The 16,428-nt window shown below is 36.3% G+C and overlaps 1 protein-coding gene across 3 annotated transcripts in view; it reads left to right on the plus strand.

Annotated features, from left to right (window-relative positions):
* The first annotated feature begins 1,749 nt into the window (after positions 1-1,749).
* The window catches only part of ASB5 (ankyrin repeat and SOCS box containing 5), a 28,607-nt gene continuing 13,928 nt past the window's right edge, over positions 1,750-16,428 (plus strand). The window contains exon 1 of one of the 3 annotated variants that reach the window (XM_063402175.1): positions 1,750-2,049. In XM_063402175.1, the coding sequence (XP_063258245.1) occupies positions 1,854-2,049 (196 nt within the window). In that variant the 5' untranslated portion in view covers positions 1,750-1,853. Of the gene's footprint in view, positions 2,050-13,850; positions 14,310-16,428 lie in introns of those variants that run through there. The other 2 variants (XM_063402176.1, XM_063402177.1) reach the window with 2 other exon arrangements.

Genomic DNA, 16,428 nt, shown 5'->3' on the forward strand with positions numbered 1-16,428 from the left:
GAAATTGGCAGTCGAGCTCAGAACATAATGCCTTTTATACTTGTGGAAAACATGACACCTCAATTCAGTGTCAGATAACAATGTGCCAAATATAAAAAGGGATTTTCATCTGGCATTTTAAGTGCTCGTTCCCGCTTCTAATAATGGTATGAAGAAAGCTGTTCCTATTCTGGCTGGATGAGAAGATGTCTATAAATGAAATTTAGTAAAAAAATTGCATATTTTTTCACTAACTAATATAGTTTACAGAATAATTTTCTGAATTGTCTTTTCTAGTTATGGTTGACTTTTAAGTGGATTAAATTTTTTCAAAGAAAAACACCTAATGCGTGTTTCTCTCAAGATAAACACAATTCACTTCCTGTCTGTTAAAAATCTTGATACTTGTTTCCAAGATCATTCCATTTATCATTGTATTTTCTTCATTTATATAGGTCTGTTTGAATTTAGTTTCCAGAAAACATAGCTTCCTACTCTGATAAATTGCACCAAGAGTCAGATGATAAGAGGAGTCTTACTGTTTCCTCTTTCCTTTCAGAAATACGATTTTGTATTATAGTATTTAATATCTGCTATTCTGCTCATTGAAGTCCGGGTAGTCTGTCAATGCAGTGACATTTGGATCATACCCTTTTATCCTGATGGACAACTGCCAAAATTCTAAAATGTGGGGGTTTTTTATCGCTAAACAAGAGAATCCAGGGTGGATTAGAAAGGTTTAGGATTACTTTGGGTAGAGTATTTTAAGTTATAATTCAAGACACTGTTTTCTAATTTAGAAGGAAGTACAAAAGTTTAGAGCAGGACCCTTTCTTGTGCTGCCATGATTCTTTACTTTAGGATTATAGTTCACTTAGAAATCTGGTTCTGTCATGCAGCTTCTCAGTTTGTATCATGTTACAACTCAGCAATTTACTAAGCAATTACTCACACTAATGGAACAACTTGTGAGTGACTGCTGATGACTGTGAGTATTAGCTGTATGGTATAAAAGCAAATTAATTCTTAAAAAATCAGAGGAATTTAGAGTCCCCTCTCTAAAACTGGCCAACAAATAAAGCCTGTCATTCATAGGTTTAAAATAATATGATGCAGCACAATGAAATACATATCCGAACTATTAGAAATTTTCTATGTTGCATATTTACCATTGCATTTCAATTAATTTAATTTTAGGTGCTCCAGGTATTATGCATAGAAGTATCTAGATGCTTGATTTGTATCACCTGCTCTGAATACCTTTTTTTTGTATAGTGCAAAAGTCTTTGTATACTAGACACTTTCATTCAGCCTGAGCAAAATAATGAGAGACTGTCAAAGCTGGTATATATTAAATCTCTATTTATTAATGTGTACTTCAATCATTTACAGGTATGATTCTAGTTTTTTAAGGAAAGGATATTAGTCTGACATAAAATGAAATATCAGAAACAAGCAATTGTACTTAAGCAGCAGAATATATTTTAGCAAAAACAGATTATCTGAGTTACGTGGTTATATGAATTTTAGGGGTTTATAATTATACTTTTGAAAATGTATTTTAAACATGTAAATAAAGAATTACAAATGCACAATGTGGAATGCAACAGACCTTTTAAGTGGAACAAGTACAATCCAGGATCTTGGAACCCGCTGTCCCACATGAATATCACCAGGCTACCAAGAGCAGTAGTGAACTCAGTACTATGTACAGTATAAATAATCGCCATATTTTGAGCAGCAGGCATCATGACCAGCTGATATTTTCTTTCCTCAGGACCAGTTGTTCCCAGGAGTGCATGGCTGGAGCCATATGATCTTATCAACACATTTGAGAGCCTGACCCAAACACTGACAGAGATTTTGCTGCAGCAATGACTGTCATAGAGGAAAGTCGCCCTTTTGCACAGCAGTTATCCAATGTCTACTTTACTATACTTTCACTTTTTTGTTTTAAACTTTTTGTGAAGATCAGCCTTGCTATACTTAGTCATTTCTACATCGTGAAAGGAAACCGTAAGGAAGCAGCAAGGATAGCTGCTGAATTTTATGGAGTTCCTCAAGGACAAGGTATATTTGTGCATTCTGTGTTATCACTACTGTTTGGGGATTTTGTTGTTCAGGCAATTACTTATCTGCTAGCCTCATTTACATTTAGTTTTTCGAATGTTATGTGTCAGTGGGGGTTTCTTTCTGTAGGTGTTGCTGTGTTTTGTATAACAAAAAATATCTGTAGGAGTGTTAGATTATGTGAGCTTGTTTCTTTTTTTTTAAATTTTTTTTTTAGATTAATATAAAGTTCAGAATAAAGCTGAAATATCACAGCTAGTTTTCTGTCAGGAGGGAGGCCTATATTTAAGATGGCTGTATATAAATAAGAGTGCTGAATAGTTCCCAATCTGGGACTATTTTCCCAGTTATTCCTAATGTTTCACAGCTTACCATGCTTAGGTGAAATTTTCCATGTTTGGCATATGATTTTTTTGCACCACTCTAGTGAAATTAGTCCACATATTTTGAAAATTATGTCTTGAGTAAGGTAAAATTTTCTTATAGTAATTTTTTTGAGAAGATGTGGTCCTCATGTACTTTGAATAAGTTGTCTCTTGGCAGATATCAGGAACTTTAGTAACACTCTGTCAGGGCCAGCTTTTGGGCATGTGTGTGGAAATGCTTCAGATTTTACTGGGTTGAATGCTCTTGTGAAAATTCCTTTTTCTGTTCATACATGAACTTTAGCAGAACTGCTGCCCCAATCTCATCTGTAGTAAGATACTATTTTCATTCAATTCTTTTGCATTACAGAACATGTTTCTAAATTGTAGCATGCTGGTAAATGACTGAGACCTGATTTTGCTCAACTTGGGATCCCTGCTACCTCATTTGTCTTTATTGTTGTTCCTTGTATTCTGGCATGGCATCAAGCTGAGTTAGGCAATGGAACAGGAAGACTTGTCTTGCCTCTTGCTGCCTTTACTACTCATCTCTAGGTACCAGCAATTTGACAACATAGCCCAAGTTAAACATAAAGGGAGAAACTATAGAAATGAGCTTCAAACAGTTTCAAACTCAAAAGATTTTTTCAGTCTTAAATGTTGGGACTAAAGCTAGACATTTTGTGTGAAGGTGTTAATATTTGTAATCCAGAAAGAAAGGCTTAAATCCTAAAGCAGCAATTAGCTTAACTTTGCAGAAGATTTACCTGAGATGGATTTATATCATGTGTTTTCTGCACGAGCTATGAAACCCAGGGTTTTTACATCTGAGTCTGTGAACGACACCATTTGAACTGCTATGCAGGTGTGTGTTTGTGTATGTGTATGTGTATGTGTAGATAGATATGTGTGGGAGGGTGTGGGTATGTATGTGTATATTCACTACAGTATGACAGGAAGAGCACAGGCAGGAATACTTGCAGAGAATGGGGAAATCAAGAAGTTTTTGCCAGAAACTGCTGGCTAGCTCTAAGGCAGCTCTTTATGGGAAGACACACACGAGATGGGCGCAGAAGGAAAGAGTCTTAGGGAGAACTGGAGAGAAAGGAATAACATGCATCAGGCTGGAGAGTAAAATAATGTCTGTGGTGTTACCTGTTGCTGAACCCCGGAATCTGTAATTCAGTCATTTGTCAAAAGTCTTAACTATTATACCTAAAGTAGTGTATTATTAAGCATTCTAGTAGCTGGCCAATGCAAAAGATGAAAATCTGTCCCTCTTGCAGATTACTGTTTAGGTCAGGTAGCAGAGGTTTTTTATTGATTTAAAGGATGAAACATATGATAGATTTTCTAGTTTTCTGCTTGTTTTATTAAAAGAAAATAGTTAATGCAACTATTTTGTGCTTGAATTGTACTTTTTACAGTTCAATATCAGTGCGCCTTCATTTTTCACTGTCCAGCTTGCAGTGGTTGGTTCTGGATGTGTAACAATTGTAAGCATATGTTCAGCTACTGTTACATAATCTGCTATTCATCCATCTGTTGTGACTAACAGCAACAATCCTTGCTCTTTGGCATGCAAATAATTCTCCTCAAAATTATTATTTTATCTTATCTTTTCTGTACTTTATTTCTATGTCTGTGGAAGGAGGCATGCTAGTGTCTGAACTCACATGTTGTGGGATTTGATTTGTTGGTGTTGGTGAAACACAGGGATGCTGCAGTAGTGTTTATATAATACATGTAACAAAATATCCTGTTAAAAGTTATATCTAAAAGAGGTACAATAAGTAACATGAAGCATGAAACAGCTTAAAAAATTAAATACTGAGTATCCTCCTAATTAGTGGTCCATTCTATGTTTTTTCTCAAGTACCAGAAAACCTCAGCAGAAAAAAACAACACAAAGAACCACCAAAACAGATAATTAGCCTAGCATCTATCATTAGCTAATTAAAGTTTATAATGTTTCAATAAGTAATTCAAATTAGAGGAAATGTTTCTTTTCACATTCTAGCTTTAACCTGATTACCTACTCTCAAAATTATGTTAGCACTAGTATTTTAGATGTGCTTCTAATAACAAAAATTACTTACTGCTATTACAATGGCTTGGCTAGGACAGAGCGCTATAATTTTGAAGAAAAAAGGAACCTTTGGAAATAATGTGCTACTAGGCACAGCCATAATTTCACACTTTGTTAATTGACCCCTTGAGTTAAAATAAGTCTTCCTTTTGTGCAGACTGTTTTACTGAGAGTGTTTCAGGTACAGAGTAGTAGTTTTTGGTGGAACTTGTTTTGTCAAACTGAAGGTATAGAGGTCAGTTCAGGAATTGAGACCTAGGAATCATACATTTCAAGGGTGGCTTGCTTTGTTTTGTCACTTTTTCTTGATTAAATATAAGGAAACATCTTTGTCTGTGTTATCAGCTTTGCGTGGTCTTGTCGCTAAATGTTAGTAGTGAACGTGTCATACTTTGTTCCTTAATATTTCTGGAATCTCTTCAGTTTCAATAGTCAGCAATCTACACTCCATCTATGCTTTGCATCTCAAGTGTATATGAATGGCTGGATAATGTCACAATAATAAATCAGTAATTATGATACTGTCTATTTGGTATTGAAATGCAGATCTAGATCAGTGTTCAGCATCAGCTAAGACCAAAAAAGTGCATGTAAAAGTCCTACTAATTATAAGGCACATTAATTTGTTTATGGAAATGATGTCTGAGTAAAACTTTTCTGGTGTATAGCTGAAAGGTACCTTTAGATGTAAATTGATTGCTGTAGGATCAAATATACATGAGTTACCTGGCAAGTGTTTGGCTAACCTGTTTTCAAAATGCTTAGTAATAGTGATTTCTGCAGCATCCTTATGCAACCAATTGCAGTTTTTACTGTTCTCATCACTAGACTGCTTCCCACTTTCCCCAAGACTGACCTACATCTTTATTTCTGCAAACTAAATACATTTTCATGTATTGTGATTGTTTCTCTCTGTGTATAAGAAGTAATGAATTGAAGGACTATTATCATGCATTTTCCTATTTCTGCTGGGTTTTTTTTCTTTTCTAGAATAAAGTAAAAAAGATTTAACTTGACCTGTCCTCCTAAGTCTTATTTTCTAGCACCTGGAGTTACTGCAGTTGCTCTGCAGTTACTGCCAGCTCATATATAGCTTACAGACATCTTTACTGATGTCTAATTTCCCATGTTAAACAGAGTACTCCAGCTGAGACTTTATGAGTGTAACTGAGGGAACTATTAGTTGTCTACAAGTGGAACACTTATGTCATGTGCCATGTATATGGCACCCTATGTAATACCTCCTGGAATGATACTGCCCCCTCAGCAGTAAAGTATTTTGGATAGAGTCTGTAGCTTGTAAATCACATGTTAAAACAAAGTCACTGTATTGTGCATTTGCTCTTTCCTCTCTAAGTATAGAACTTTGTACTGACCTTCAGCTAATTTCATGCTCTCCTGGTATCAGACAATTTCTCCATTTTACTTGCCTGTTTTGAATTGTTTCCCTTTGAGCAATTGTAGCATCTACAGTTTAGTATCATCTACTGCTTGCATAAAAATAAATACATTATTCTATGATTCACAGTGTTAACAGCCTAAATAGCTCCAAATGCAGGACAGAACTCTGCAGTCTTTTACATTTGCTTAAAGTGAATTGAAAACCTGTGTCCCGATAGAGTTGAATTTTTTTTTTTTTTTTTTTTTTTTTTTTTTTTTTTTTTTTTTTTTTTTGGTGAACTCAGTGGTATTAGTACTGTAAAAAAAATAAATGAAATAGGGATCCATTCTATTATAAAGGTGCTGTTTGCTGGGTTATTTTTAACTTTGGCACTAATTTTGTAAACACTTACTCATATACACTTGCCCCATTGATTTGAAAGGGACTGACTAGTTGTTTGGAGCCAAGTGCTTTGCAATAAGGGAAAAGAGCTGTGCTGGAAATAGGTTTTGGTGCCTAGTGTTTCTTTATTTATTGTGTTGAAGTGAACATTTGCATATTCCTTGCATTTGAAACTTTGCAAAAGTCAAAATTTTATTAATTTCTTTCTTAATGGATAAAGTCATAGTAAATATATATTTTTTCTGTTTTAAAATTCTGTGCCCTATGAACTGATACACAAGAATAAACTAACCTGAAAATTAACTCCTATATATATTTAGCTCCTTAGCAAACTATGTGTAATGACAGTGATCTTCTCAGTAACATTTCTTCTCTCATGATATTTCCAGATCTGTGAAGAGTTAATAACTCAGCTTTTTGTACACCTGTTGCTGGATGAACACTGGAGGGTCAAGAGCAGCTTTTAGACTCTTCCTACTATACTGACCAACTGGTCACATCATGAAAGTGCTCTGTCTATAGGAGCACTGGCTTGGAGCTTCAGATGAGTTTTATAGTTTAGTTGCTTTAGGATGAGGTAGTAGTGCTGTGATATGAGGTGATTTCAAAGTTTCTATATCAAATCAAAAGAATTAATCAATTACCGTATGTTTTGGGTCTGTAAGATATAAACTGTGCCAACAAATAGTGGTAAGATCTTGGTTTGTATGAAAGAGCCCATACTTTGTTACTGCAGATAACTTCATAGAAGGAGGCATAGTTCTCACTCATAAATGTTTTTATAAGGCAGACGGTATCTATTTTATCAAAAGTAAACCTGATACTCAGTAATTGTCGAAATGTATTTAGCTACAAGAAGAAAGTGACAGAGGGGAACCTTCTCATGAAAAAAGTAAATTTGCAGAGGCAAACGTAACATAAACAACAAACATACATGTCATGTACATATACAGATATCTGGGGTCTGATAGACAAGCTAAGTAATTCTGAGAATGTAAAATTATTTGTCCTAAATATTTTATAATGATGTCACCTCTCTTCACAAAAATTTGTATAAAATTTCACTTTATCCATAAGTCTATAAGTTAAAGTTATTTGAAAGCAGAAATTGTGTTTATAGTATGGTTCTTAAAATATGTACTGGTTTTGCAGAACAGGAAAGGTGAATATGCCCTGGTTTCTACTCTCAGATGACTGTAGCAAATTGTAAGCTACCCATCTTTGCTGTACCTGTCTTGGTCAGGCACAGTAGGAAAGCTCAGTATACTAGTTAGGCTAAATTAAGCTATCGACAGGATTGTGGTAGTTCAGTCTACTGGAGTATCCATCTTCTTCCAAAGACTGATAAATACTATGAAGTTTCCTGTTTCTGGTTTGGTTTTTTTTTTTTTTTTTTTTGTACACTGGGAACTACTCGGGTAGTCCCAAGAAACCAGTCCTTAAAATACAGCTCACAAATAGGCAATAATGCCATGTTTCACTGTCAGAGATCTACTATTTGGAAGGCTTGTAGTGAATGATTAGAGCAAAGTTTTCATATTTATTATATCCTAACAAATTGCAATTGATAAAGCCACTCAGCAACAGTTGTTAGGTAGGGAGGAGAGGCATGAGGCATTTTCTCAACTTACATTCCACAGAGATCACAGTTCTATTAATAAAAGCCACACAAGACCTCTCTTAGCTTCCTGGATACAATAGAGATTCATTTAGCAATGACAGGAATATTGTATGGCATACCTATTCACCATACCACTTGCTGTAAGGCACCACATTTAGCATTTGTTTTTCATTTGCAGCATGTAAACTAATGGTGTAAAAATGCTTAAGATAGTGTGAATATTCTTTTTTGAAAGTTTAGAACAGGAGGCTCATTTGATGGACTTCATCACTTTCTGTTGAATGCCAAATAACTTTGCCTAGTATGACAAACGACTGCCAAAAAAGAGTCATACTTCAAAGTAAAGCCAATAAGGCACTTTCTTTGAAGGAAGAAAATGACACCACATATTAGACAAGTACCAGAACATTCTTTTTCGAAGAACATATTCTACCTTAAAGGAGTTTTGCTCAGAGTTATATGATGCAACTAAATTGGCGTGGCCAGAGACCTGACTTATATACAGCAACAAAAAGCAATATCTGTTGGCAAGCATATTGCTTTTAATTCACATTTTTCATTTTTTACATCTCTCATCTTAAAGAAAATTTCTGAGGCCACAGAAACATCTAGTGAATGGGTATGTTGGAGCCTGTTTGCTTGCTTGCCTCCCTGAAAGAAACTGATGTAGCCTATGTAGATTTGTTTGTGGGGTTTTTTACTCTTCTGTGTATGTCAGAACCTCCTTGAGGTCCACCAGCTGCATTTTTTTGGTTGGTTTCATTCAGGTGTACCTCCTTGAAATGTATTTTTTTTCTGAATATGGACCTTAACTTGTCATGAACCTAAGTCCTATTCTCTTGCTTGGAATGTGCAATCTAAACTCACATGGAAATGCTCTTCATCAATTAATTTTTGTATTTTTCTCTGTGAAATGAATAGTAATCTTATGCAATAATATAAGTACAAAATGAACATTGTGAACTCTGATGTAGCTTTAAACCTGGCGTTTTAAAGGTGCATAGCAATAAGACTGAAAGGCAATCCTGGAGCAATCTGTCTGCAAGGCTTTAGAGAGAACTGGTGTTGGAGAAAATATGCAGGAAACTGCAGTATTGACTTGGGGCAATCTCAGTTGTACCATCTGCACTGGTCTTCTTGCACTGGTGGGGCATAAGGCAAGAGAGGAAGACCAAAATAGCATAGCTCTCTGAAGGTGATGTTCCTTCCTTCAGCCACTGGATTCTTATGGCCAGGGTTTTGCTATTCACATTCCTCTCTTGTAGGGGATGTTCTCAAACATTCACAACATAGGCAAACAGTGAGTGAACTTCTGCCAGTTAGATGAGGATGGCTTTGGGGGGGAATTGCATAGCATGCCTAAGTACAGAGCTCTACTCATGACTGCAGCAATGCTGGCTGCCTGGCCATAAATCCTTTGTGGCATGCTGCATCTGTTGCACTAGGGGATGCTACTCTCTGCCATGTCTGGAGTCTTTCTGGCAATAGATATTCTCTCTCTCTTTATGGTTGTTTTTTCACTATAGTTGACTGAAGATTCTCTCTGGAGTGCCCTTTACCTCTCCTGTTCTGACTACTGGTTTCATGCCTGTGTCTGTCTTTGTGTCAGTATCTGAAGCTCAGGTCTGTTTGGTAACTGATTTGCTTTGGTTCTGCCTCATGACTTCTGTGATTTAGTTTAGTTTACATATTAGCAAGTATTCTGTATTATTGCTGCCCTGTCTGCATGAAGAGTCTGAGAGGTAAACATTGCAAACAAGCTGAGAAATGTAATAAATGTGTCATTGTTCTGTATTTGACTTCTTGGAGGCCTGAGACAAAGCCTTTGTCATATCAGAAATTTAAATCTTTTTTTCAACCTTCAGTTGTGATTCCCAGCATCCAAAAACACAAGGTGTAGCAGCTGTAGAAATCTCAGGAGAAGAGGTAGGAAAATTACTAGCTAGCCACCCATGCTGTTGCAAACATCATCATCATCATCATCATCATCATCATCATCATCATCATCATCATCATCAATCATCATCATCAATCATCATCTTCTTCTATTACTACTACTACTTACTACTATTACAACTGATTTAGACTTCCAGCCAAGAGACAGTGATGCGATTGTATTGAGTATGTAACAAACTTTTTTAGTGCTTATAACAGTGTAAAGAAATGTCATTTTATGCTTAAGGAACTAGTGACCATTCAAGCATTATCTACCTACTTGCTGGTATTTGTCAAGAGGACTGGTTGGTGACCTGGATAATGCCTAAGCTTCTGGTTGCCTGCTAATGAATTGTGTCACCATCATACTTGCCATGAGGTATGGCTTGATCCAAAAGTCTGTTTGACAAACAAATAAGTTGTTCCAGGCCTTTCTTTCCCTGTTCTGCTCCTAGAGCTTTATCCCTGTACTTTTATGGTGCACTTATGATCCTTGGCATTGAGCTGGCACTGCAGAATGTAACAGGGGCACCACTGTGGCCTTGTAGGATGCTGTTTTTGTCAGTAAACACAGTTCCACAATCCTTCCTAAAATTTGCTTCATCTTGGCATCTCCTACAGGGAGGAATGTTCAGGATTTCTTCTGGTTCATTTTTGGCAATGTCAAATGACAGGCCCCTCCTGGGGTACTGGCACTGAGCCACATGGGGCCTGTCTGTCATTTCAGCTTCATGGTTGCAGGGTGTGGATCACAGTAACAGGAAGAGTCAGTTTCTAGTCCTGTTCCAGAATTTAGTGTGGCAGGTTCCACACAGTCACTGTGACCCCATAATAATCCTGGTCATGAAAACAGAGTAAACTGGAAGTACAGAACAGTTTGGGAACAAGGTGGGTCATCCATTTGCTGGTTTGAGATGATTTCACACAAAACACTGATCTATGACATTTGAAAATGGTGCAATTTTTCCTTAAGATAAATTATTGTTATAGGAGTTTGGACTGTATTGTGTTGGACTGCATCATGTGTTGAAAGGTCAAGGGAGTTTTGGGTTTTGTTGGTTTTAACACATTTTTTGTGTGTTACCACAATTGCATCTCCATTGCCTTAAAAATAGTCTTGAAAATAGAATGAGTTCCCTTCTGAAAGGGATGAGCAAAAATTTACTTCTATTTTCATTTGCACCTGTTAAGAACTGCTGCCCCTTTAAACTCAGAGCTATGTGCTGACATGGAAATGTTGAAACTTTACTGATGTTTCCTTTTACAAAAATCTGGAATAAAAAGATTTTGAAAGTTTCCTTTAACATTTCTTTGTCTGGGTTATAAATTTGAACAGAACTAATTGTTAATGAAATGTAACTTAGTGCTTTATTTAAAACTTGTATGCTAAATTCGCTCAGATTCAAACCCATCAGTAAAGTCCTCTGGTTCACTAACTCTCTGACTGTAATATCTGCCCCTTCTCGTGGCTGCTTTTTTGAAGGTAACAGCAATGCTTCCATGAGTAACTTTGATCTAAATGCTGTCCCTAATTGCTTGTTTACCAACTCAGGAAAAATAATGGTCAGCCGTGTCTTTTACATGCTTGGACACCTACTTAGACTTCTGTTAAAGGTTTTCTGGCAGATTTTGGAAGTATTTGAACATCTTCTATAGAGAAAAATCTGAAGAACAGAATCTCAGGACTAAGTTGTTTGGTAGTTTTGAATGTTAATAGTTTTATTACCTAATGAAGTTGAAGGATAGTGAGGGGTTTTTTGTAGCTAATGTAGTCCAGGGCATAGATGGTTGCTGTGAGAAAGATCACATAGCAATTCCATGTCAGAGGAGGAAATAGCATGGTCTTCAGCCTTATTCTATGTTTTTAACCATGTTCATTCCCTTATCTCAAGTATATTTTTTACATAATTTCAGATGATTTTTGATACTGTTTTAGCTTTTTTTAAAATCTTGTATTTGTGAACTCTTTTAATAGGACTTTTTAATGGTTTTTGCTTAAAAGTTGAATAGTTTGGGCAAGCAGAATTTATTGAAAAGTTCCTTCTAGAGCCCTGAAGGGCTTTGCTTTCTTTAAAGCACAAAACTGTGTATTTTCTAATGTCCTCTAGAGTATTCAAAGTAACTCAGAGAGTGGCAAGCATCTATGGAATATCTCTGTGTAATAGAGATATACTTTTCCTATAAGCTGTGCTTTGAAGTGGAGGGTTTTGGGGGTGGTTTTGGGGTTTTGCAGTACCTAAGTGCATTGGTAGCTCGTTGCTTCCTGTGCAGTTGTCTGTACAAGAGAGCAGGTGATGCTGACTCTGGTGGGGCTCTGCCTCTTTGAAGCCATGGCAGCTGTCTGTGTGCCTGCTGGTTGCCTTGCCCCTGCCAGTCAAACCTCTCAGATTAGTCAGAGAGAGCAGGGGCTGGAATAAATGTGGGAAGCATTTGTATGAAGCACTTCCAGGTTTGTACCACTCCTACAGAGAGACACAGATTCATTCTCAGCTGATAACCTCACCCACAAAACTCCTACAAAAAAATGTAGATTTTTTTTTCTTGTCAATTCCTGCTCTGCAGTCCCAGATGCTTTGCTTGATCCTGATCCTCACCACCTTCTCACAAGAGTCCTGGAATTCCATTCCAAATGGAAATTTAAAACTGAGATGAACCTCAGAGCCATGGCAAGTACAAAACTGTCAGTGTTTATTTCTCACGGGAGAATAATGCTGCTGTCTTCCTGCACAGGCACATGTCTACACATCCTTATATGCTCTCCTGTTAATTCCTCTTTCAGTATTTATTTACCTGGAAGAAAGCACTACAAAGTAACACATAAGTCTAGTATTAAGGTGATATATTTATAATGTACCTTTTATAATGAGCCCTTTTGTGAAGGAACTTTTGTGAAGGCTTGGTTTCAGATTTACATGCAGCATTTGATTGCTGGATATGTTGAAATGTTTATTTCAGTCAGGGAGATATTCTGATTCATTCAGCTAGATAAAACCTGAGGAAAACAGTTGTCTGAAATCAGCCTAATGTCTGTGAGATTGCTGTTTTGTTCAGTCTGGTGAGAAGAGCAGTAGCCCACCTTCTCTGTTCCGTAAAGGGTGTAGCACTGTTCCAAGTAAGACAGTTCTCATGTGCTGGAATTTAAAGGTGAAATTTGCAGCTGCTTCTTCTTCCCCTCACCCTGTTTAACTATAATCTTGCCTCTGATTTTCTCCTGAAGAAAACCAAGAGGGATATAGAAAATTTCATTAAATATGTGAGCATTATTTCAGAATTTTAGGGGTGAAGTTTAATCATGTATCTAAAAAGAGTAGTATTACTGAAACTCAGTAATGTTGATTTGCTTGTTAAAAATTTACAAGTGGCTAGTTTATATATCTGTAGAAGAGCGTAATGAGGAAATACTGCAAGGAAATGCCAGGGAGGTAAAGGAGACATTTTAACATGTTATTAACACAGAGAAGTCACTGTCTTTTACCATGATGGAATTTTATCATGGATTGCTTCTCTCTGCAGGTTTCTGTTGTATAGTATCAGCCTGATACATAGTAATGAACAAAAAATTCTAGCACTCTTTTTCGTTGGTTTTGTTACTATTTTTAAAAAATATTGATCTGTGCTTCTGACAAGACTACAGCCTTATTTTCATAACAGGATCAGGCTTTAAAAATAATTTTTTTTTTTAGTCAAAACATGCTTTTACTCAAGACTTAGTTTCTGTTGATATTTGCAGGATAACTTACCCCCTATTAAAAAAAAAAAAAAAAAAAAAAAAAAAAAGAAGAAGGAAAAAAACTACAGAAAACCAGGAGTGTTTCATAGCTTTGTGGATTCTCCTGAATTCTAAAATCACTCTTAACTGCACATTACATATGAGTAAAACCTGATGCAGTAATAATTGCTGTTACTATTATTAAAGGAATTTCCATTCTGATAAAATAATTTTGGTTTTCTGTTTTAGACTGCTTGGTATTCAAACAGCAAAACATTTGAATACTTATGCTTTAAGAATCTGTTTCTTTTTTGTGTTAAATGATTAAAAAATCAACACCTTCTTTCCATTTAAATCATGTAAATAGTTAAGACTCATGCTGTAGCTAAGCTGATTCTTTCTCCGTTTTAAAAATAGAAAATGCTGGAGCAGTCCTTCCCTTCCCCCACCCTATAGTCACTAGTCCAAGCTAGTAAATGTTACTGAATGGATTTCAGTGTTGTAGCCATTCTACAGTAAGTACAGCAAGATCCTTTGTGAAAAAGAGAAAGGAGGAAAAAAGGTTGTAGAAATCATTTGTGGATGTTCGTCAGACCAGAGTACCTGCACCAATGACAGACAGGCTTTCCTCGAGAAACAAATCATGACAACAAACACTGCTGCTCAGAGGAGCCAGAATCTCTCCAAAAGACGCCTAGAAAGTGTAGGGGAGTGTCCTGCAAAACGGAAAGCTAGCTGGGGTATTCTGACCAGCCAAGGTTAGTATAGCAGCCATTTCAGAAACCGGGTGCTTAAATATGCTGAGCTGACCCAATTTGTGATGGTCTAGCTATAAAACTGTTTTTTGGTTTCTGTTTCTGCTTGTTTTTTTGTTTTGTTTTTTTTTTTTTTTTTTTCTTCTAGTTGTGATGTAAATGCATGCTTTGGTTAGTGGCACTTTATTGTCTTGCATGGGTTAACAGAAGGGTACTGAGGCTATTTTTGTTCTTTCTGCTCTTATCAGCTGACCTAAAATACCATTTCTTGTTTATCTGCCCTATTTGTTTTATGCAAGTGGTTAAGGCTTGACTTACCATGACTTTTGCTGTCCTGTCACAAGGTAACTGGATACTGAAGGTTAATTGTTTACTACGGGGAACCAGGGAATGAAAGGAGGGGGAGGAGTAAACTTTACATAGAACTTTATGTGTAAGGAGTCTACAGATAGCTGAGATAGGAGGCAAAAAGGAACACAAGTGACAAAATCATTGTCCTGTACTAAGATACTCAGGACAAAGATATAATTGTAAGGCTTTGCATAGAGAAGTACTTAGGAGGTATTTAAGTTGCTGAACATTTTCAGCAATGAGAAATAAACTCTGTTAGAAGTGTTTAGGACTCTCATTGCCTGTGCCATGTTTTCCTGTATTATTTTTTACAGTCCAAGTGTGTAAAATTGAACTTTGAATAATTTCAAGAGTCTTAAGAGGATTTTTTTTTTTATGGCGTGATCATAATTCCATTTAATATTGATGATATCATAAGGTCTAGAATGAAACAAAAAAAGAAATTAAGAAAGTCAAACTTGGAATTTACAATAACATGATATTAAAAAAAACCAAACTGGAAATGTTAAAATAGTCAATGAGAGGATTAGAGAGTGAGTTCATATGTTGTGCATAAGGGACTGTGAGTTTACCAAAATATAGCTATATGTTATAGAAATCAAAGTTATTCTTAAAATAGCTTTGATGTTTTCCAGTATTGACAGTTTTAGAACTAAACAATATTCAAGGATTTAAGCAGCAGTTTCCTTATCTTCCAAGTAACCCTTTGAATGCAATGTTTGGCTGTATGGTTTTATTTATTCACCAGTTTTGATGAGCAGAGCATCTTTTGCCCTCACGTTTTTCACTGTTTGGCCTAAGATTTCCTGACCTAAAGAAACTTTTATTTATGGTCATTTTAGCTTGTTAGGTCAGTAGTTTCCAAAAATACTTGGACAATATCCCTCAGCTGAAAATAAATTTATCAAGAGTTTATCAGTGTTAGTGCTAGCCACTCCATTATATGGAGTGTTGAAGGTTAGGCTCTCTTGCTACTCTTACAAAGAAATAGCCACAATTAGTTTAGTTTTGAAATTCTCAGAATTGAAGTAAAATATGGAAACTAAAATTTTCTGAAGAATCCATCTGAACAGGGTCTAGCTACTCAGAGCCTCTTTGTGATTGCCATACTGGGAATATACATTTATTGATAGACATCCTGAAGTACTGAGAGACTTCTGTTGCACTTAAGGCTTCTGATTTTTGCAGTTCACTTGAATAACAAGTATGTCTTTTATCAAGTCTGAAGGATGGTTTTTTTCTTTCCTCTCCATTTCATCCAGAGAGGTATCCAAACCTGACTTGGCTCTACAGGCAGCCTTGTAGAGCAAAGGAAGAGAAACTCATACTGCAATGCAGTCTGTAATTAAATAGGCAGATTGGAAAATCTGCTGAAAGTGATGCAGAGGGTAGAATATATCATAAGATTGGCTAGAAGGGTGAAAGGATAGAGTCAAAATGGGAAAAGGCCTTCAGCCTGCTGGCTTGAGGGGCCACAACTCCAAAATCTTGTGGATGGGACAAAAATCACACACTGGGCCCAGCTTTGCCACACAATTTCTTGCCGTTTATAAGGCTTGGGCCCTGTACTTCATTCACTTTCAGGTAGTCTGGGAAAATACAGGGAATTCTGTACAGTTTGGGAAACATTTTTTCTGCTCTGGATTATAAGGCTGACACTGTGTTTGAGGAACAAAATTATTCCAGACTTAACTCTCTGGAGTCTGAACCCAGCTCAGACTGTCCATATGACTTTTCTGTCACCTTCTGGTTGGGAAAGGGACTGAAAAAC

This window comes from Prinia subflava, chromosome 7, assembly GCF_021018805.1.
Source record: "Prinia subflava isolate CZ2003 ecotype Zambia chromosome 7, Cam_Psub_1.2, whole genome shotgun sequence".
Lineage (NCBI taxonomy): Eukaryota > Metazoa > Chordata > Aves > Passeriformes > Cisticolidae > Prinia > Prinia subflava.